The following is a 22320-nucleotide window of genomic DNA, read 5'->3' as shown; positions in this document are numbered from 1 at the left end:
TTTAATTTTTTGAGGAATCTCCATACTGTTTTCCAAAGTGACAATGTCAGTTTGCATTCCTGCCACCAGCGCACGAGGGCTCTTTTTTCTCCTCACCATCCTCGCCAATAATTGTTTCTTATCTTCTTGATTTTAGCCATTCTGGTAGGTGTGAGGTGTTATCTCATTGTGGTTTTGATTTGTATTTCCCTGAGGATCAGTGATGTTGAGCATCTTTTCATGTCTATATGGAATGTCTATTCAGGTTCTGTGCCCATGTATTTTTTTCAGAGAGAGAGAGAGAGAGAGAGAGAGAGAGAGAGAATCTTATGCAAGCCCCACACCCAGTGCGGAACCTGACATGGGGCTCTATCTCATGACTGTGAGATCATGACGTGAGCAGAAATCAAGAATAGGATGCTTAACCAACTGAGCACCCAGGCACCCCTCTCTGCCCATTTTTTAATCACACTGTTGGTGTTTTTGGTGTTGAGCTTTATGAGCTTCTTGTTTTGGGGGCGTATTAACCCCTTACTGGGTATATCATTTGTAAATGTCGTCTCCCGTCCCATAGGTTGTATTTGAGTTTTGTTGATGGCTTCCCTCACTGTGCAAAAGCTTTTTATTTTGATGTAGTCCCAAGATTCTTTTTGTTTTCTGGATAAGAGACCTATCTAGAAAAGTGTTGCTACGACCAATGCAGAGAAGTTACTGCCTGCGTTTTGTTCTAGGATGTTTATGTTTTCAGGTCTCACATTTAGGTCTTCTGAGTGCACTGTGTTCATGTTGAAATTTAATATAAATATTCTCAGGGAAAATGAGTGGAATTAAATTAAAATGTGTGAATTACAAAGCATTACAGCAAATAAACGTAAACAAAAGTCAATACAGTTAGGAGTGGAAAAACACCAGGAGGGAGACACAAAATCAGAATATTGGTAAGAAAGTAACAGATGTAAAATCCATTATGCGATCCAGCTCAAAAGAACACCCCTGAAACTCAAAGACCTGGGAGATACGTAAACAAAAGAATGGACAAAACTATATGAAGTGAATGCAAGCAAAATTTAGAGTACTTATGGCAAAATGAGTATCAGACACGACAATTTAAAGCAAAGAAGCATAAAATGGAATAAAAGTTATTCTATAGTAATAAAAGTATTATATAAAATAAAAATCCAACTCACGGCCTTATATTCATTGATTGTACATTATTTAAGTGTAGAAAGCCCAGGGTCTTATAAACATAAGGACAGATAAGCAGTCAGCTCTACTAGAAGATTTATGACCCATTTCTGTCTTTGATAAATATGATCAATGAAGAGTAAGACCATTTATTATTTGAGCAATATAATTAAGATAATTTGAAAAGTTCATAATAGACAAAACCCTCCAAAAAGCTTATTCTCATTTCCAAAAGAAAAAATTACAGAAATTATATTTAATTACTAGTCCCTAGAAATAATATTAAGCATAAAATACAGAGTAAACCACTAACTACAATTGGGAAATTCAAAATGCTGTCCCCAAGTGCTGTTCAACCTCACAGGAAATACAAACTAGAGTTATTAGTTGGAAAATAAAAGCTTTAAATATTAGCAAACTGTAGAGGCTTTAGAATCAAAGACATTTTGTATGCACCTGCCAACTCATAAGCCGCCTGAAAGCGTAAATCCGCCGGACTGATTCCAAATGGCCAAATGAACCCATAATTGCTTTCTGCAGACCTGCTCCTCCCACGGTCTTCCCTGTCCTAGAAAATGGCATCGTCGTAGGCTCCATTGTCCAAGTCGAAGGTTAGAAGGCATCCTTGGCCTGCCTCTTACCCTTACCCGTCGTCAGCACTACCGCCCGAACATACCCTGAATTCAGTTACTTACCGCTGCCTCCCCACCTCAGCCGTGTCCAGGCTAACACCATCTCCCAGCTGGACCATCTCATACAGGCCCCTCCCTGTTTCCCTGCTTCTGTCCTTTCCAGCTTTTGATTCCTTCCCCATACAAAAGCCACAGTGACCTTTTTAAAACGTTAAGTCAGATCATTTTATTCTCACGCTTAAAACCCACCAATGGCTTTCCATCGCACGTCCCGTAAATGTGCTTGTGTAACTGAATGGCATCCGGAAAAGCCTCGAAGCTGTGGGATCAGCAAGACTGTTTTCAAGACTCCCCCGATCCGTAGAATTGCCTGGAGAGAGCTTGTTAAAAAACTAGATTCCCAGGCCACTATCCTGAGGATTCTAATTAGATGTTGTGGAAGTGTGTGTCTTAACAAGTACCCTGAGGTGTGAGACACACGGAGGAAGTCAGTTAAGGGTCTGATGGAAACTCAGGAAACACTGGAAATGTATACAGGAATGTACCTTGCGGGAGTAATTCAGGAAATGTATTACACAGGTGAACGCAGATCTGAGATGCCAAAGGAGGGAGAGTAAGACCACCCAGAAAGCCGTAACATCAGGGGGGTCCCTCCTCTCCCAGGACAGAGGGAGGAGGTGGTGGTGGTGGAAAACACGCACCAGGTCACCTGGAAGGAACCAGAACCGCAGAGGCCTCTTGGGCAGCCACAGAGTAGATCCTCCCTCCGTGGAGTGGAGTCGCTCACTCAGACAGGGATTGTGGGAGAGACACCTGGAGCCTCCTTCGAGATTCTCCGGCCTCCCTCCAGTGCTTCCTGTTGGCCAGGCCCAGCCGGGAGCCACGTGACCCGGAACTCTTCAGAGCAGAGCAGAGACAGGAGAACAAACGGACACAACTGCACGCAGGCTCAGTACCTGTATTGTGAGTGTGGATACCACATCACACCCTCGTTAAAATACCGCAGAGGCCTGGCCTGAAGGGTACGAAAGCCAATTATTACTGGTAAATTCTTTTAAGGGAAAAATCTCCATTTAACTCTCCTATTCTCCCAATCTGGGGCAAATTGTGAATAATGGATTGCCCTTCGTGTAAATGATGCCTTCTAAGAGGGTGTGTGGGTGCCAGGGGACCCTGAATGCAGAGTCTAAAACCTACGTTATGTGGGACAGCGGGAAGCCAGAGAAATGCATACACATCGTAGTGGACAGGCCAACAGAAGCCCGGAAGAACCGATTAGTTAGCCAATAATTCGCATGTTACGTATTCGTACAATAAATTTGATGACCAGTCCCCAGATTTAGACAGTTTCCTAATAAGACTCCGTGTCAGTAGTATTTTCAGAGTGAAGTTTGGGGTGAGGAGAAAGCAATTTAGCTGTAATGGCAAAAACAAAAACAAAACAGTGTATTTTTACCTAGCGACGAAAGAAACACTTTCTTTCAAAAGCCATCATGCCACTGCACTTAATATTTTTGTTAACATCACACACTCGGGCTGATGAAAATAAGAGTGTATTGAGAATATTGCCCCTTCAGCTGAGTTGAAGGAAAAAAAAAAAAACCCAGCAAAGTCTCTGTCACCTTCTGTGCAAAGTCCAAGCACCTTAAAATCAACTCTCTCAAGACCTGACGTCTGCCTGGTGCTTCAGCCTTTTTTCCATCTATTATCTGCCCAATAGTCTGTGCTAGTTTATGTGGTCATTTACCTTCTTGTCTTTGTTCACACTTGCTTTCTCTCTCTGGAATGTTCTGATGTAGGGAATGTACCACATAATCTCCAGCTTCTGGCAAATTCCTCCTTATTCTTTAAAATTCATATCAAACCTCACGTCCTCCAGTAAGCCTTCCCCATGTCACCGGTGCACATCCCTCCTTCCCTTGGGCTTCCATATTTAATGTACACACATACCTGTCGATTATACTTCCTTCAATGCATTTTCACTGCTAATGTGTCTTTATCTCTCATGAGATGATCAAGGATAATTTTTTAACCTATCCTTCCATATCTACCACTTGCTCCTATGTTTGGCACATAATAGATGCTCAGTAAATATTTCTTGAGAAGATTTAATAGAGGCAATAGCTGAAACCGTGGTACCAAGTAAAAATCCAAGAGAAAGAGAAATTTGCTTCTGATTTTCCTAAATACTGTGATTTGAGAAACCAGGGTAAATTCACAAGAAAAAAAATTAAATGATGGATTGTTTTATATTTTGTTCTTCAATGAACATCTCTGGTTAGATTCCATTTTCTTTGTCCACTTGCTCTCTTAATTTACCACGATAGCAAGCCTTCATCTAAAGTGGAGCGATTGTTTTCTCATTCTTATTCAGCTTCATATAAGTAACAGTTAAGTTGAACCATGTAAAATCACTGTTTTGTAGGTCAAAAATGGTCAGATATTGATAATTCCTGTGGTTCAACCTAAAGGATCGAGAGCTGGGTCTCTCTCCCTTGCGTCTGGTTACTATATTTTATACAGCACATGTAGTCTTGGTTCATTGTCTTAGTAATTTCTGTAGTTGGTAAAGCAACCACATACATTTTGTTAAAGTAGAGGTACATGGAAGGAACCCAAGTGTCCATCGACAATAAATTCGTACAATAAATTTGATGACCAGTCCCCAGATTTAGACAGTTTCCTAATAAGAAAGAAGATGTGGTTTATATGTAATGGAATATTGCTTGGCCATGAGAAAGAATAAAATCCTGCCATCTGTAACACCATGGATGGAACTGGAGAGTATTATGCTAAGTGAAATAAGTCAGGCAGAGAAAGACAGATATCCTATGTTTTCACTCAGCCCAAGTTTTCATCAGCCCAAGTGTGTGATGTGGAACTTGAGAAACTTAACAGAAGACCATGAGGGAAGGGAAGGGGAAAAATAGTTTCAAACAAAGAGGGAGGCAAATCGTAAGAGATTCTTAAATACAGAGAACAAACTGAGGGTTGATGGAAGGGTGGGGGAGAGGGAAAAATGGGTGATGGACATTGAGGAGGGCACTTGTTGAGATGAACACTGGGTGTTGATGTAAGTGATAAATCATGGGAATCTACTCCCAAAACCAAGAGCACACTGTATACGCTGGTATGTTAGCTAACTTGACAATAAGTTATATATTTTAATGTGGTATATACATAAAATGGAATGCTACTAAGCGATCAAAAAGAATGAAATTTTGCTATTTGGAATGATGTGGATTGAACTAGAGTGTATTATGCTAAGCAAAATAAATCAGAGAAAGACAAATACCATATGGTTTCACTTATATGTGGAATTTAGGAAATAGAACAGATGAACTCGGGGGAAAAAGAGAGACAAACCATGAAACGGACTCTTAACAACAGAGAACAAACTGAGGGCTGTGGGAGGGGGATGGGCTAGATGTGTGATGGGCACAAAGGACGGCACTGGTTGAGATGAGCACTGGGTATTGTACAGAAGCGATGAACCACTGAATTCTACTCCTGAAACTGATACTACACTGTATGTTAACTAACTGGCATTTAAATAAAAACTTGACACAGAAAAATAAATAATCTACGGTACAAAAAAAAAATGGATGCGAGGGTGATCTGGCTACAACATCTGTCACCCCACTGATCACCAGGGTTGGTTTGGCTGATCTAGCCAGCTAGGCGGGTGTCCCCTTCCTCCCTCACTGCTCCAGGTGTGTCCCCCCCAAAGCTTCGCTCGGTCCAAGAAAATGACCTTCCCTGACAGAGGAGGATCATTCTTTAGTCAAGGGTATACGAGTGGCTGCAATTCCCTGCTAGAAACTCCAACCAAGTTCTCAAGGCACATAAAATAAATAAAGTAAAAATGGAATAGAATGAATAGAATAAAATGGAATAAAATAAACAAAATAAGATGGAACAAAATAAATAAAATAGAATAAAATAAATAAAATAAAATGGAATAAATAAAACAAAATAAATAAAATAGAATAAAATAAAATGGAATAAAATAAATAAAATAGAATAAAATAAATAAAATAAGATGGAATAAAATAAATAAAATAGAATAAAATAAATAAAATAAAATGGAATAAATAAAACAAAATAAATAAAATAATAAAATAAAATGGAATAAAATAAAATAAAATAAATAAAATAGAATAAAATAAATAAAATAAGATGGAATAAAATAAAGAAAATAGAATAAAATAAATAAAATAAAATGGAATAAATAAAATAGAATAAAATAAAATGGAATAAAATAAAATAAAATAAATAAAATAGAATAAAATAAATAAAATAAGATGGAATAAAATAAATAAAATAGAATAAAATAAATAAAATAAAATGGAATAAATAAAACAAAATAAATAAAATAGAATAAAATAAAATGGAATAAATAAAACAAAATAAATAAAATAGAATAAAATAAATAAAATAAGATGGAATAAATTAAATAAAAGAAAATGAATAAAATAGAATAAAATAAAATGGAATAAAATAAACAAAATAAGATGGAACAAAATAAATAAAATAGAATAAAATAAATAAAATAAAATGGAATAAATAAAACAAAATAAATAAAATGGAATAAAATAAACAAAATAAGATGGAATAAAATAAATAAAATAGAATAAAATAAATAAAATAAAATGGAATAAATAAAACAAAATAAATAAAATAGAATAAAATAAAATGGAATAAAATAAAATAAAATAAATAAAATAGAATAAAATAAATAAAATAAGATGGAATAAATTAAATAAAATAGAATAAAATAAATAAAATAAAATGGAATAAATAAAACAAAATAAATAAAATAGAATAAAATAAAATGGAATAAAATAAAATAAAATAAATAAAATAGAATAAAATAAATAAAATAAGATGGAATAAATTAAATAAAATAAAATGAATAAAATAGAATAAAATAAAATGGAATGAAATATACAGAATAAAATAAATAAAATAAGATGGAATAAAATAAAATAAAATGGAATAAATTAAATAAAATAAAATGGAATAAAATAAATAAAATAAAATGGAATAAATAAAATAAAACAAAATAATAAAATAAGTAGAGGTAGATTGTCTCCGCGCTGAGTGCTGCCTCAGGAAGTCATGAGACGCCATCCCAGGGTACTGTGTCAGCAAAGACTGGAAAGTCGTCTGGCGGAAAAGCCTTAGGAGCGACTTCTGCCTTCTGTAGAGGAGACTTGGTTCCTACCTCCATGTCCGCTCCCAACTTTCAGCTGCACGAAATCACGTGACTCTGTGAGAATTAAAGTAATATCACATCATTAAAATGTTAATTTGTACCTTTGTGCCTGTCCCACAATTGAATTTTCAGGAAGCTGATTACATTTCTTTCTATGGATTCAGGAAACCATTAGTCCCCCTGATCTAATTTATTGAACATATTTTGGCCCTTGCAGCTGTCCATCAGTCATCCCTAAACACACTTAGTGCAAATGAATAAGATGGTTAATGTTAATGACCATCACTTCCTAGAGGAAGAACGATGCTGGTGCTGTGGGTGTGGTAGGAAGACAGTGGTCACTACTGCAGGACCTCGTGGTCCTCTGCTGGGGAAAGTCAGAGCTCATTGGAAGTGTTTTACCTGCTGTGAATATAAATACTGGCGTTAAGATGAATTTTGGCGTTGATATGAATGTTGGTGTTAATATTTTTCTTCGTGCTGCTTCCTTAGTTCCTTCTAACTTTTAAACTTAAAAGAATCTTTGGAACTAAATAAGCTGAAAATATCTCTTAAAAATAAGAAACACATTTAGATTCTGGTGCACAGCAAATTCCCTGTGAAGAGAAGTTCCAAATTTGTGATGCTATTTGCATTTCCATAAACACAGAGTATCTTTGTCTGAGCTTATTATGTGACAAATAACAGTGTTAGAAACGGGGTGTTTTAAGACTCTAATTATGCACATGCTCCCATTCTCTTTAGTGCGTTTACAACGCAAAGCAATACAAAATTTGTACTTTTGGCTCAAGAGCTTTGTTCTTAAAACTGACATTTTAATGATTTTTCACTAGCATGGGCCTCGTTTAATGTAACTAAAATATCCAAAAAAAGTTTTAAAAATGCAAAGGTGCCACGGCTCCCCAGGAACAGGTCTGAGATGGCGGGGAGCGTGCAGGGCGCCTGTGAGGGAGCGCCCCCCAGGCAGCTGCCTGTGAGCGGGAGGGAAGGGGCCAGGAGCAGGAAGGGAAAACGGAGCTGCCGTGGAGGCCTGACAAAGACCTCAGCCGACGCCCAGCGAGCTCTGCGGCTGACAAGGTCCTTTAGAGTTGTCCTGAGTCAGGCTTGGGGAGCATCCTTCGACCCCACAGTGATCAGAGAGAGTGGAACACAGGCTCCGGGTTCTCATACTTCCATAAGAGTACCAGGTCCCAGGCACGTCAAGGGAGCAGCAGAGAGTTCCAGAACCGAAAAGGCCACAGAGTCCAGGACTACAGGTGAATTAGGGGTAACTGGTGTGGATGGACGTCCTTCACCCCGAAGAAGAATCGGAAGCCCACCTATGCATTTGGGGCTCACTGTAATCATGTTCCCTTCAATTTAAATTACTTCAATTTAAATCAAATCAAACCTTCAGTAGCTCAGGTGCACTAACCACGTCTCAAATGTTCAGGAGCCCCATGTCGGACAGCACAGAACACTTCCATTGTTGCAGAAGATGCTAGTGGACACTATGCTCTCTCTGCACAACCGCGGCTCCCAGAGATGCTTCGGTCTCCCTCAGACACTGCAGGAGGAAGGTGCCAGTTCCCAACACCCTAACATCTATGGCCTCTCTCTGCTCCCCTTGACTGGAGATGTCTGTTTAGCCCCCTCGTATCTATCTTTTCCTTCGTCTTTGATATTAATATGGTTTAACAAGCCAGAACTGGACTCAACAGCACCTAAAAAGTGTTTCCGTCTCGTTAAGGATGGGCCAGGAAGGAGGGGGAAATATTTGAATCCATGACACTAATTCTGTTAAAGAAAAGGACAAAAACCAGTCAAGTCTTCGTATTCAAAGAGTGTTAACATTCATACCTTACCGTCGTTAACATCCGAAAATACAGCATCAGTCATTAGCCAGCAAGAAATGCCCGGAAAGCAAAATTATGACGTTAATATATTTTAAAACATAGCAAAGAAAACATTTTAGGATTAACCTCCTCCCCCCAAAACCTGTGTTTGACGATGATAGAATCTGCTTCATTGGGCAGACCTTTCCATGAGTTACCTCCTTTAAGTATTCAGTAAATATCGCACTGGTGGCTTGAGTTGCTGATTCCCCCACAGTATTCTACAAGTTTGTGTTCTGCCGACTACCCCTCATTCGTCTGTGGTCCTTGACTGTGTGGCCTCTTCGGTTCTGGAACTCTCTCTTTGAAAATGTCTCTGAACAAACTCTTCTGGACCTGAAATTTAGCGTCTTTAGTACGCGCAGTGTCCATTGTTCCTTCCTCCCAGAGTCTCAGCAAAAGTCTGGCCATTGCACACGCCATTTGTGGTACTTAAAGGTATTTTTTCCTGGTCGGGTGTCCAGTACATAGGTTGAAATGTGTCATTTCGGCAGATCTTTCCCTTCTGCATTGCACACGGGCCCTCCCGTGAGGTCTATGGGAAGGGAAAGGCAAGCCTGTGTGCGTGCTCCTCTGTGCCAGGGAGCGGAACAAAATCACACATACAAACACGGATTGAATTGTTGTCAAATGTGATAGATAAATATACTCTTCACTATCTAAAACACTGGTTCTTAGGAGCACCTGGGTGGCTCAGTCAGTTGAGCATCCGACTTGGGCTCAGGTCCTGATCTTGTGGCTCGTGAGTTCGAGCCCCGCATTGGGCTTGCTGCTGTCCCCTCAAGAGCCCGCTTCAGATCTTCTGTCCTCCTCTCTCTCTCTCTCTCTGCCCCTAATGGGAAACCGACGACCCAGTCTATTAATTTGGTTAATTGGCCAGCACCCTGATGCAGAAGTTGGGTAAAGATTGGATTGGAGAATCTGGTTTAGAATTGAGGCTACCTCGGGGCTTCCGATTCGCTTCCCAAACGGAGATGGTGAGTGCAGCCTGCCCGAGCCAGCAGGTGGGGGTAGGAGTGGTGACCAGACCCTCACAGCCCAAGCCTAGTCTGTGTCCTCATGGATCCTCTCGCTGCTGGGCAGCAAGTGAAGTCTCCGGCCCAACAGAGGAAGGGCAGCAGGTGTCCCTCACCTGCAGGGGAACGACCCTGCCCACCGGTGAGATGGGGCCAGTCAACGAAGCACTTCCTCCCCAAAGAAAGGGAAATGATTAGGATGATTAGGATGGAGAGAGGAATGTACACGCTCCAGATCTTTCTCCTCCCTGGAAATAAAAGGCCGGAGCGCCTGGGTGACTCAGTCGGTGAAACGTTGGACTTGAGCTCAGGTCATGATCTCTCCCCATTCATGAGTTTGAGCCCCGCATCGGGCTCTGTGCTGACAGCTCAGAACCTGCAGCCTGCTTCTGATTCTGTGTCTCCCTCTCTCTCTGCACACACCCCCCCCCCCCCCCGCCCCGGCTCATGCTCTGCCTCTTGTAAAAAAAAAAAAAAAGAAGACGAAGAAGAAAGAAAGGAAAGAAAAGGCAGAAGCCCCCATCCTGATCAGCGGACCAAAACAACATGAGGAGAGTTCCTTCTCTCTGCCTATAAATAATCCTTGTCTTATAGTTATACTGGGAGGTGGGGGTGAAATAAAACACATGAACTGCCTAGGATAGGCAGGCATGTGTCCAGCATGGTGTCGGGGTCTAGTAAGTGGCCACCTGTTCTCTTCCGCCCCCATAGTCTTAGATCTTTGAGCTTTCTAGTAGGAGGTGCTGGGTGCGAATAATCTTCACTATACGTTCATTGAATCAAATCAGTCAGTTTTATTTATTGAGACCTCAACATGCTTAGCACTGAGCTTATTTGGCTTAGAAGAAGTGGAAGAAGGAGTGCCTGGGCAGCTCAGTCGACTGAGCGTCCGACTCTTAATTTCAGCTCAGGTCACGATCTCACAGGTTCACGAGTTCTAGCCCCGCCTCGGGCTCTGCACTGACAGCGTGAGGTCTGCTAGGGATTCTCTCTCTCCCTCTCTCTCTGCCCCTCCCCCCCCAATAAATAAATAAACTTGAAACAAAAAAGTGGAAGAATTACAGAACTTTTCATACCCAAAGGGGCCTTTGAGCTCATATCTCATCCCTTCATTTTATGAAGGATGACCTGGGTGTCCAGTGTGCTGGGAAGGGAGGGATTCGAACCTCCAGCTCAGCCTGCTTTCCACTGCAACACATGCCAGGTGGAGGTGGAGGAGGGGAGCTGTTCAGAGGCAGTGTCTCAACCACGCCTAAATCCCCACCACCCCAAGCAGTGTTTGGCAGGTTTCTGGCTCTCAGAAAATATCTATTATGTGAATTAATTCACCATATCCCCCCTGCTTGGCCTTTGGCAAATGAAGGATAGCTTGTGGCTTTGCAAGACAGATCCAGTCTGTGATATAACTTTCTCATACCGCATGCAGGGGCTTACAGTTAGACTCTTTCATGGCGTACGTAGCAAAACTTAAAATGTTGTATATTTTTGAGGATATGTCTAAGACTAATGCACCACTCAGTGCGTGTTATATTTTTATTTTAGGTAGACGAAGTCATCACAGGTTGGCGACAAACGTCAGAGTCTGGGACGAGTCCCTCGGACAGCAGCAGAGAGCACACAAACCAAAGGTACCACCTCCCCAGCCATCGGAAGCTTCCTTACAGTTCTCTTCATTGTCATTTGGTGGCTAGAATGCACCTTCCTCAGAGATACAGTTATTTAGCATTTACAGATGATTCACGCTGTGAATGTTCATGTCTATTCCCAAAACTTAGACTCTGGATTTATAGGGCTCTTGATCCCTAAAAAACAAATCTGTGGGCATACAGGCCCCAATTTCTTGTGTCAATAATGGTGAGAGTGGTGAGGTCAACACCAACGACTGCTAACATCTACTGAGCACTTACTACGTATCAGGCAGTATCGTGTGTACTTCACCCATAGTAACACACTTAATCCTCACCATTTTTATCCTCGGTTTACAGATGGGCAAAATGAGGGAGAGAAGTTTAGAATGTCTGAAGGTCTGGGGGCGCCTGACTGGCTCAGTCGGTTAAACGTCCAACTTCGGCTCAGGTCATGATCTCGCGGTTCGTGGGTTCGAGCCCTGCGTGAGGCTCTGCGCTGCCAGCTTAGAGCCCGGAGCCTGCTTGGGAGTCTGTGCCTCCCTGTCTCTCTCTGCCCCTCCCCTGCTCGTGCTCTGTCTCTCCCTCTGAAAAATAAGTAAACGTGAAAAAAAAATTAGAATGCCTGAAGGTCAGGTGGTCTTGACACGTTGGGACAGCCCTGCTGAGCCCTCGTCGAATGCTGCTACCCTTTCATGGCTCGGATGTCACTTCAGAGCTTCTAAAGCTCTCAGGGTTGCCAGGGCCAAGAGTCCCCACCATGTGCCCTCCCGCCCACCTCCTACCCCCAGATCATCTGCGAGCCTCTGGTTCAGCTTCTTCCACACCAGGACCCCGCCCGCTCTCCGTACTCCCCCAGTGACAGGAAGCCTCTCCTCATTCCTAACTGGAGAGCCTGGCGGTGCCTCCTGAATGCCCTCAGAACGAAGCTCAGCACCCGTGACCAGTGGCATCCCTTCAAGCATTTGGGACAAAGCTGTTGTTATTTCAGTGCTTCCTTCGAATGCACAATCCCGGGCCTTTCGACTTTCCTTCCACTTGTCGTGATTTCCAGACCGTTACCGTCCAGATGGCAAAATCTATTTTGAACCGAGGCAAACTATCTTTGTGATACAAATGTATATGCTGAAATTATCATTACAAAAATACCTGAACGAGAGCTATATTTATGTCTTGCATAATAGAAGCCGTCAGGCATTCATAAGATCCCGAGTCAACTGTGGAAGTTTTGTGGACTTTCGAACGTGGGCTTTGTTTGAACGACGGGTACGGAGTTGAATTCCTTCTGAAAGCTGGGTTGCTGGTTTTAACCTTGGAGACCAGTTGGTCTCCTATTTCCCAGATTAGTGTAATTTACAGAGGTTCAAGGGTATTCTGCTAGCATGAATATTCATGGTCATAATTACCCCCCAGCAGCATCCACACATGAAAGGAGTGTGACTCCCGTTTGTGAAGGATCAGGGAGGGGCAGCCAGTGTGGAAGCTGGTCTTTAGACCCCGGGAAAATCCCCATTACGGTGATGACATTTGAGGACTAGAGATGTCTTAGCACAATTCTTTATGGTAGTACTTCCTACGGTCTGTTTGCAAAGCCGTTTTCATTTTTGAATTTTTTTTTAATGTTTATTTATTCCTGAGACAGAGAGAGACAGAGCATGAGTGGGGGAGGGGCAGAGAGAGAGGGAGACATGGAATCTGAAACAGGCTCCAGGCTCCGAGCTGTCGGCACAGAGCCCGACGCGGGGCTCGAACTCATGGACCATGAGATCGTGACCTGAGCTGAAGTCGGACGCTTAACCGACTGAGCCACCCAGGCGCCCCGTAAAGCTGTTTTCATTTTTGTTACTGAGAAGTAATCACCTTGGAGCCACACTTAACATGTCTGTGTGAAGGTTGTTTGCGTGCTCCCTAGTCATTGACGGACTTGACCATCCACACCACCTCAGCCTCTGGCTGGGCGATCCCGTGAACTAAGAAGGCCGCACGTGGGAATGAGGTCAGGCAGGTTGTCAGTTTGAGGGACGGGAAGACGGTAGGCACAGTGATACGCCGGGAGGGCCAGAAGAGGCCCATCGATCCTTTCGTGGCCAGAGCGGCCCTTTCCTCATGCTGTGGAGACAGAGTGACCGGAGGGGAAGATCAGTGGAGTAAGGTTCCGTTCCTTGGGACCGGAGGAGATCGTGTTTTGTGGGGCAGGTCACCGATGCCGTGAACTCTTGTGGTCCTGTGACACTGTATGTATGATCAAGGAGGGTCCTGTGACACTGTATGTATGACACTGTATACCTCACTCGGGATGGGTTTGTTGAGTGCCAAGTGCCTCCTCTGTGCTACATGATACTATCCATCACCTATCTTTCATCTTCAAAATAACCACGAGAAATCCTGTTATTCCTACTGGACTGAGTCTCAAAGAAATTAATTTGCCCAAGATCATAAAGTAGAGCCAGAGTGATAAATTTGGGCCCATCCTTTGGCTCATCTTCCTACTCTCTTCACGAGGTCTTTTTTTTTTTTAGTAGACTTTCTTCTTTAAAGCAATTTTAGGGTCACAGAAAACTTATGAACAAAAAGCACAGGAATTTTCCATATATCCACTGCCGCCCACTCATACACAGTCTCCCCCATTATCCCCATCCCCCCATGATGGTGGCCCATTTATTACAACTGATAAATCTACATTGACACACGTCGTTATCACCCAAAGTTCATAGTGGGCATTAGCGTTCAAAGTTGGTGTTATTCATTCCGTGGACTTGGACAAATGCATTTCCCTGACGACACATGGTCTGGAGCCTCTTTCCGTTCGTGTATTTGCCATCTGCACATCTTCCCTGGTGACGTGTCTGTGAAGATCCTTGGCCCTTCTTTCAGTCCCATGTCTTTCTTATCGTTGCATTCGAAGAGGGTTTTTTGGTATGTTTTGGATAACAGCTGTTCATCGGATGTTTTCTCCCAGTTTGTGGCTTGTCTTGTCATTCTCCCAAAATTGTCTTTCATGGAGCAGAAGTTTGTAAATTTAACGAAATCCAGCTCGCCGATGACTTCTTTCAGGGCTCGTGCCTTTGCTGTTGTATCTAAAATGGCATCGCCCGCCCGCAGGGTCAGTCAGCTCTTTTCCTGTGCTCCCTTCTGTGAGTTTTGCAGTCTTGCCTTTTGTGTTTAGGCCAGTGATCCATTTTGAGCTACTTCTTGTGAAGGCCGCAGGTTTATGTCTAAATTCATTTAAAATATACGCATACTGGGGACACCCGGGTGGCTCAGTCGGTTAAGCGTCCGACTTCAGCTCAGGTCATGATCTTGCGGTTCATGAGTTCGAGCCCCATATCAGGCTCTGTGCTGACAGCTCAGAGCCTGGAGCCTGCTTCGGATTCTGTGTCTTCCCTCTCTCTCTCTCTCTCTCTGCCCCTCCCCCACTCGTGCTCCCCCTCCCTCCCTCTCTCTTCTCTCTCTCTCTCTCTCACAAATAAACACTAAAAAATTTTTTTTAATATACACATATTGTATTAATTTTCTTAGGTGTGTGATATTTTGATGCTATCATAACTATGCTTTTGTTGCTAGGATATAGATTTGCAATTAATTTTTTACCATGGTAAAATACATATCGCATCAAATTCATCATCTCGAGTATTAAAAAGTGTACAACTTTTTTTGGGGGCGCCTGGGTGGCTCAGTCGGTTAAGCGTCTGACTTCAGCTCAGGTCACGATCTCACTGTCCGTGAGTTCGAGCCCTGCGTCGGGCTCTGGGCTGATGGCTCAGAGCCTGGAGCCTGCTTCCCATTCTGTGTCTCCTTCTCTCTCTGCCCCTCCCCCGTTCATGCTCTGTCTCTCTCTGTCTCAAAAATAAATAAACGTTAAAAAAAAATTTAAAAAAATGTACAACTTTTTAATGGGATTCAGTATATTCACAGCGTTTGTATCACCCCCACCACGTAACTCACTTTTGTGTTTGATTTTGTACCCAGCAGCCTTGCTGATCTCTCTTACTATTTTATTCATTTGTTAGTTGTTTTGGATTTTCTGTCTACCTACAGAGAATGTGGAGTTTCTTTCTTCCTCATCCTGTTCCTTTTGTTTTCCTGCCTTAGTGCATAGGGAAAGGCACCAGGACGGAGTGGGAGGGAGGTGACAGCAACCGTCTCTGTCTTCTTGCCGATCCCAGAGGAAAAGTTCAACATTATAGTATTAAGTCTGAAGCATTTCCTTGGTTTCATAAACCGTGCTGTCATATTCAAAATCTGAAGTTTCTCGTCTCTATTCGCGTTCTTGTTGCTTCTGCCGGTTCTCACGCTAAGTGCCCTTTTTCCTTGAGTGCTTGTTCGTTTTTCCTACAAGCTGCCCGAATTGCCTTAGAAGATAGTCTAGGGGCTTCTCAGAGGCCCGAAAAGTGCTCACCCGGGGAGCGTTGGCCTGCGCTCTGGGGCAGACGCTACCTGAGGACCCTGCCCATTCGGAACCACTTTACGCTAAATTCAAGGTGGCTGGGTTTTAACTGTGGCCGCCGTAAACCCATGGAAACCCCAGCTGTGGTGACAGCCCAGCCCTTCTCTGTCCTGCTTCCCTCACAGTGCCCTCGGGGGCAGGCACAGCGGGTTTACTGTTCATTCACTCTTACATGAGAGCGAAGCCTTCTAGGGGAGAGGGCGTCCCGTCACTGTGCACCCGGCATGCTCAGGACCTTGACCTCTGTTCCCAGACTCCGCAAGGCCAGCAAGACCAAAGCACCACTTTAGGGGCTCAGCAGATGCCCTCAGGCCAAAGGTGGCTTCAGGGACCCGCTTCCTCTCTGGTCCCTCCTTTTACTGAATCCTGCCCTCATGGTTCCTTATCACCTTATCACATCTTTCCTGATCTCCCGAGGGTTTTCAGTGGGAGGTGGGAATCTTTGGTCCGTGTATGCTAGCCCACCATATTACCAGAAGAAAGTTCTTTCCTTGTGTTCTTTAGTAGGACTCAATCTCTGATGTGTTATGCCTGGTGATTTTAGTCTTTTTTTTTTTTTTTTCTTCCACCGTTGATGAAAATATTCATTTTGCCCAACCGGTCATTCTGACTAGACTCCAGAGGTCCTGGCCCTGACAGACAGGTGGTGGGTAAAACAGTCACGTCGGGTTAAGGGAGACATTAAGGGAGGAAACAGTAGGGGAGAAAAGGCCCTCTCCTCTTTATTTTGGGATCAGTGTGATCCTTTGGGGCTCCCGGCCTTATGGGCTCACTGTTTATTACCCGGAGACTCGTGACCGATTCAAGTCCTGCGTGCAAATTACTCCTCACAACATCTGAAGTGGGTGAGCCGCGGAGAACTGCATCTGGGCTGAGTTCACTCTTCATTACGAAGATCCCGACGTTATGGCCCGAGAGATACATGCCTGGAAGTGAGAGACGCTGCTTCTCCTCAAAGTCAACATAATTATAACAGTTGAGTTTCGATATTTACTTGATTAAGCCATAGATATGGCAGCCTTTTAAACAAGAGCACAGTAATTAAAAAGCAGAGCCATATTTAATAATGACTGTAATGTAGGTCTTCAAAAACTAGAATTTCCTACAGAGTTTACAGTGTACTATCTGGGTCTTCGGAAAATTTATACTTTATACTCTTTGTATACGTGGTACTTTCCTTCAGCGGGTCCGTGTGCATCCGTCAAAATTCTGAGAAGAATTGAAACCTCAAGTGCCTTCAAGGGCTAAGTGACTGACAGAAAGGAGGGGGGATGGGCGTAAGAACAACAGGTTCACACTTCCCAGAGAAAGTCGGACACCCCCCCCCTCCTCCCAATACCTTGTGTCTGTTGCCTAAATTTGGTCTGAGGACATCAGTGTGGGGCTCTCGGATGAGACCGACTGTGCTTCTCTTTGGGTCAGAGACAGTTTCTGATTTAATTTCATGATTGCACGGTAGTAGAGTCTTTTTTTTCGTTATTTAACAAGTATTCACAAATGCTATATGCCAAAGATGAAACAGACAATATAATTGCTTCAAGAATGCTGGTTCTAATGGGGAGAACAGAGCAGTAATGAGACGATTACATGATAATGTGATAAATGTTCTATTCGAGCTCTCTGCTGCCCTGTTAGATGTCACCAGGAAACGCCCTATTTGCACAGACCATGGGATCTCTGGTGTCTAGAATCTGGGAGGCACTTAATGTATTCCGTTGAATGCCTGGCCGGGTGACCAGGGCAGTGATTCCAAAATAATTTGACTGATTATCAGTATCCCTGGGGGATAGGTTGGGGGGGGGGGCTTTATATAAATGCAAAGTACTGGGCCCCATCCCCAGGCCTACAGATCAAAATTGACAGGGCAGCAGCCCAATGACCCGTATTATCTAGAATTTTCTAATGACGGCAATACGGGAATCTTTCTTGTTCTGTTTCCACATAGCCATTGCCGAAAAAACTGGGTGCCGACAGCAGGGGTGGGATCTTGTGGGGGAAACTGGCGGGCGGAGATTTCTAGGCACCTGAACTTATACAAACGCCCCTGCAAAAGCACACAGGCTGGATTGTCTGCATCACCAGGAAGCTGATTAGCTACATTGAGCCTACATAAGACCTGCCTACAGGGATTCTACTGTTGACCCTGGCTGCGGGGATTGCCTGCTGTAGCATCATTTAAGGATTCTCAGGTGCAGGGCACCTGGCTGGCTAGTAGAGCACGCATTGCTTGATCATAGGGTTATAAGTTCGAGCCCCACATCGGGTGTAGGGATTATTTAAAAATCTTAAAAAAAAAATAAAGATTCTCAGGCGAACAGAGCCTCTCAGCCGACCTCCCCTCCAGCTGCCCATGCATCAGCACTTTACTTCTCCACAGGTCAGACTCTTGCTTCCACAAGGTTCCGAGCTACTTGAAACCCGGGACAGTCTCTTACTATTGTCTCCATGCTCTAAGGAGAGCACTTGCCCATGTTTGCTGAATGAATGAATGAATGAATGAACGAACGAGTTGAGTCTACTTGAAATTTGATTTAAAATGACATCTCTCAATTTCCTCTTGCCTTTTTTTTTTTCTGTTGTAGAAGCAAGCAAACTGAGAAATTAGACGCAGATCCTAGCAAGCATTCCTTCCCTGATGTGGCGAACATAGTTCGAGAGAAAAACCCCACGCCCCGAAGAGTTCGATCTGAACCCAAAATTATACCAAGTGAGGAAGCTCCAGACTTTGAAGATAACCCTGAAGTGCCCCCGTTGATCTGAAACATCAGGCCAGGTGGACGGACCCACCCGATCCTGTTTTCCTCAGTGCACAGTGCGTAGTATGCCACGTTTGGGGTAAACACAGAGTCATTTGTCACCATCAGCACTCCAGTGTCTCACTTCTACTTTATGCGGTAATATTCTTACACCAGTTTGACGTTCAAGTGCATGCCTGAAAAATGCTACAGCTCATTTGCCTATAATAAAATGTTGGCTAGGGCAAACGTTCAGTAAATCATAGAACTCTTACATTAAGACGCTGATTTTTAATCACAGAACTGCTTGCTAATGCAGAGAGACGAAGTCGGAGATAAAAGGACTGATCATTAACTCGGTGCTTCAGCAAATTGGTCACGCTCAGAAGTTAAAACTGTAATTTCAGATCAAATCGGAATGCTCTAATATGATTTTAGCGGTGTTTCAGTTTTCGTCTCGTGATTACTGGTGGTAATGCCTGGGGTGAGGAGGAGGAGAGCTGGCAGGAGTAGGAAGCGAAAGCCGCTGAGGCTGTAGGTACGGGCTTGACATCTGCAAAACGAGAGGGAAGCAGGTGGAAGTCTAGTGGGCTAAATGGAGCCTGGGAAGGCAGCACACAGCTCGGAGAAGACAGGCGCTCTAGTGCAGGATTGTCCACAGAGGACGAGCCCGTTGGGTCAAGACGGCCGAGCCCAGCTACCCCCCGGCCACACTCAGTCCTTGGCTGGGAGCCACCTGCCCAGAGAGTGGTGGCCGCAGTGGGAGACTTGGGGTGCTCCGCGCACCTCGTGCGGGTTCTCTCTCGGGGACAGCCGAGCAGGGTGCCTCTGTCGGCCACAAGAAGGTCACAGCAGCTCTACCAGCCTTGAGGAGGCTGCCATGAGGGCTCATGAGAAAGAGGAAGGTGCTCTTCGGTGCTGGAGGAAAGGAGACCCACCTTACCTAGGGGAAGAGGGTTTAGCAAAGCTGTTGCCCGGGGTAACATGGAAACATTGTCAGTGTACCCACTGCCCTCATAGGTTTAGGGAAGGAGATTTCCATGTGGAATGCCAAAGTCTCCACTAGTGCCTTTAGCCGCAAGGCAAAAGACACAAATAATTCGTCCATTTTTAAGCAGCGTTCAGAGAAAATATAAAGGAACTAAATTGGCTAGGTTCAAAATAAAACTTTCCCCTCCCAGCCTCTCCCCAGCCGAAATACAAACAGCCTCACCCTGACCGTGGACCACACTGCTGTTCTGGGTCTCCAAGGAATTACCATCCGTTCAGAGTTAGTGTCCCTTAATGCCTGAAAACTCTGTTTGTCAATGCACAGTCATCTGGGGTAAGCACAAGGCCCCTTTGCAGCAGGCCAGGTGGGAGATGCACGGTATAAAATCTGGGCAGTGTGGCAGGGATCGCCAGTGAGATCCAAGCATGAGACAGTGAGCCTTGTGGAATCCTGGGGGAGGAGTGTCCTAAAAACCTAGAACAGCCAGTGCAAGGGCCTGGGATGGCACGAGGTTTCACGAATAGCCAGAAAGCCAGTGGGACTGGAGCAGGCTGAACAAGGCAGAGTATCAGAGAAGGGAGAGCCAATGGAGAGCCGGGCCCGACCATGCTTGACCTGAAAAGACACGCCCACCGCTGGGAAATTCGCACCGCTCCCGAGAGAACATCTTCTGATTTCATAGTGTTGCGTTTTTGGTCTTTTGCCCAATGTTTCCCTAGACTCATTTCATTTCCGATCTTCAGAGAAATCCTCTCAACTAAGCATTTGCTCATTCTTCGCTCAGTAGGCATATGCCTCCCGTGGACCAAGTGTGGGGAGAATAATGGTGAACCAAAGGAAACAGGCCTTGGGTCTCACTGAGCGTATTTTTCTGTGATGCAGACAAATGTGAATCGATTGCACGAGCAAACTAAGCTAACTCTTTTGAACTCACTCTCGCATTTTAGGACTGAGGCCCCTAAACACCAGGTGGCTTGCCCTAAGATGGCTTAACGGTATGTTAGAATGGGATCGTCTCTAGGTCACTTTGGACTCCTTCAAGTTTCCTCCTTGAAAGCCTTTTCCCTCCCCAAGCGAATGGGACTATTCCCATGCCGATGTTTTCCAAGAAGATAGACGCAAACCAACTTCGTGAATCTTAAAGCTACTCACTCCCTTGGGAAATAGGCAAAGAGGTGTGAGGGTAGAAGGGCTTTGTGGCGGATGATGTCTTTGGGGGTCATGAGCTCTAAGACCCTTGGGCAGGGCCCGTGCCGTGTCCTCACTTGGATCCTGCTGAGTGCGGCTTCCGGGGGGACTTTGGGGTGCAGAAGGACGAACACATGTCTTTGGAGGGAGCTGTTACCTTTCTGTGAGCTCTGCCTCCGACTCGGCGTTCCTCCTTTGTAGCCCAAACTTCGTGAGATGACCTTCACAGGATTGCACCGGGGAGCTCTGAAGAGTGTTTCCTGAAGCTGGGGACACGCAGGCTGGTGCCCGACTCGTGCCTGAGAAACCTGAAGCCCACGGTGGGCCGGAGGCCCATCCTGCCGGGAGAATCACCGCTGGGCGCAGAGAAGAGCTGTGCCACCGAAGCGGGGAATGTGGCCCTCTCCCAAGGCTGGCTGGGGCAGGACGCCCGAGCCTTTGCTAAGGACCAGAGGTGGGGTGTCGTGGGTGCTGTCCATGTGGGCTGCCCCGAGGGGTGAGGAGCCCAGGCAGGAGGCTGGAGGCCTGCTGCTGTGTGCGGGGCTGAGGAAAGAAGCTGGGAGGACTGGCCAGAATCCGGGTCGTAGGAGAAGGGCAACCCGGGAGCCTCTGCAGAGTCCGTGAAACGGCCTCAAGAGGCAGAAACGTCCGCTTCACCGATCCCCTCGGCTGGCAGGGCAGGAAGCCTGACCGAGCCGTGTGACGACCATCTTACCTGCACCTGGCAGCTCCTGGCCTTGGACTTGAATGGGTAAAGAGAGGGAGTGGCCATCTGGCCACAGAGAGACAGCCAAGGACAGGGACGAGCTGGGGGAATAAATGCCTTGACCTTACTTTCCTCCTTCCCTCCAATCTCTTGCTAGGGTCTCCCACCGGCCAAACACAACCAGAGGCCAGGAGCAAGGGGGCCTGTCGGTGTGGCCCTTAAAGGTCCCGCTCCCAGGGCCCACCCTGTGGTAGAGGGCGGCAGTGAACTGAGCTGACACACTCCCTCTCGCCTCTCTGCCCTCACCCGCCCCTGTCCTCCGGGACTCGGGGACGGAGCAGGAGAGCCAGGAGTCTGGCTGCGAAGCAGGGGAGCAGGATGAGAGGACGGCCACACGTCCCCTCTTCTTCAGCTGTGGTTTCCAACCTAAGCAGCCGGGGACCCTGGCAGGGGAGGGAGAGGAGTGGAGAACGTTCATGCCAGGTAGGGGACTGTCGCGGGGGATAGTCTCATTACCGAGTAGGGACTGAGCGCCGAAGGGTCATCTATTCCCCCTGAGCAGGAGGAAACACCCTAGGACCTGCCTGCATGTTCCTCCAGGGCAGGTGAGGGCTGCGGAGGAAGGAAGGAAGGGGAAAGGCAGAGCGGGAGGCGTGAATGCGTTGTTTCGATCACTGCTGCGAGGTGAGGTGAGCATTCAGCGATCGGTTCATGCGAGTGATGG

At 45.1% G+C, this 22320-nt stretch overlaps 1 protein-coding gene across 1 annotated transcript in view; it reads left to right on the top strand.

Moving 5' to 3' along the window:
• DNAAF11 (dynein axonemal assembly factor 11) overlaps positions 1 to 19159 on the top strand; it is a 78253-nt gene extending 59094 nt beyond the window's left edge. The window contains exons 11-12 of the mRNA XM_043601784.1: positions 11447 to 11532; positions 18559 to 19159. Of these exons, the coding sequence (XP_043457719.1) occupies positions 11447 to 11532; positions 18559 to 18736 (264 nt within the window). The 3' untranslated portion in view covers positions 18737 to 19159. The remainder of the gene's footprint in view (positions 1 to 11446; positions 11533 to 18558) is intronic.
• Positions 19160 to 22320: the final 3161 nt, after the last annotated feature.

This window comes from Prionailurus bengalensis, chromosome F2 (assembly GCF_016509475.1).
Source record: "Prionailurus bengalensis isolate Pbe53 chromosome F2, Fcat_Pben_1.1_paternal_pri, whole genome shotgun sequence".
Taxonomy (NCBI): domain Eukaryota; kingdom Metazoa; phylum Chordata; class Mammalia; order Carnivora; family Felidae; genus Prionailurus; species Prionailurus bengalensis.
Note: the sequence above shows the minus strand (reverse complement) of the source record. Positions and strands in the feature narration are given on the sequence as shown.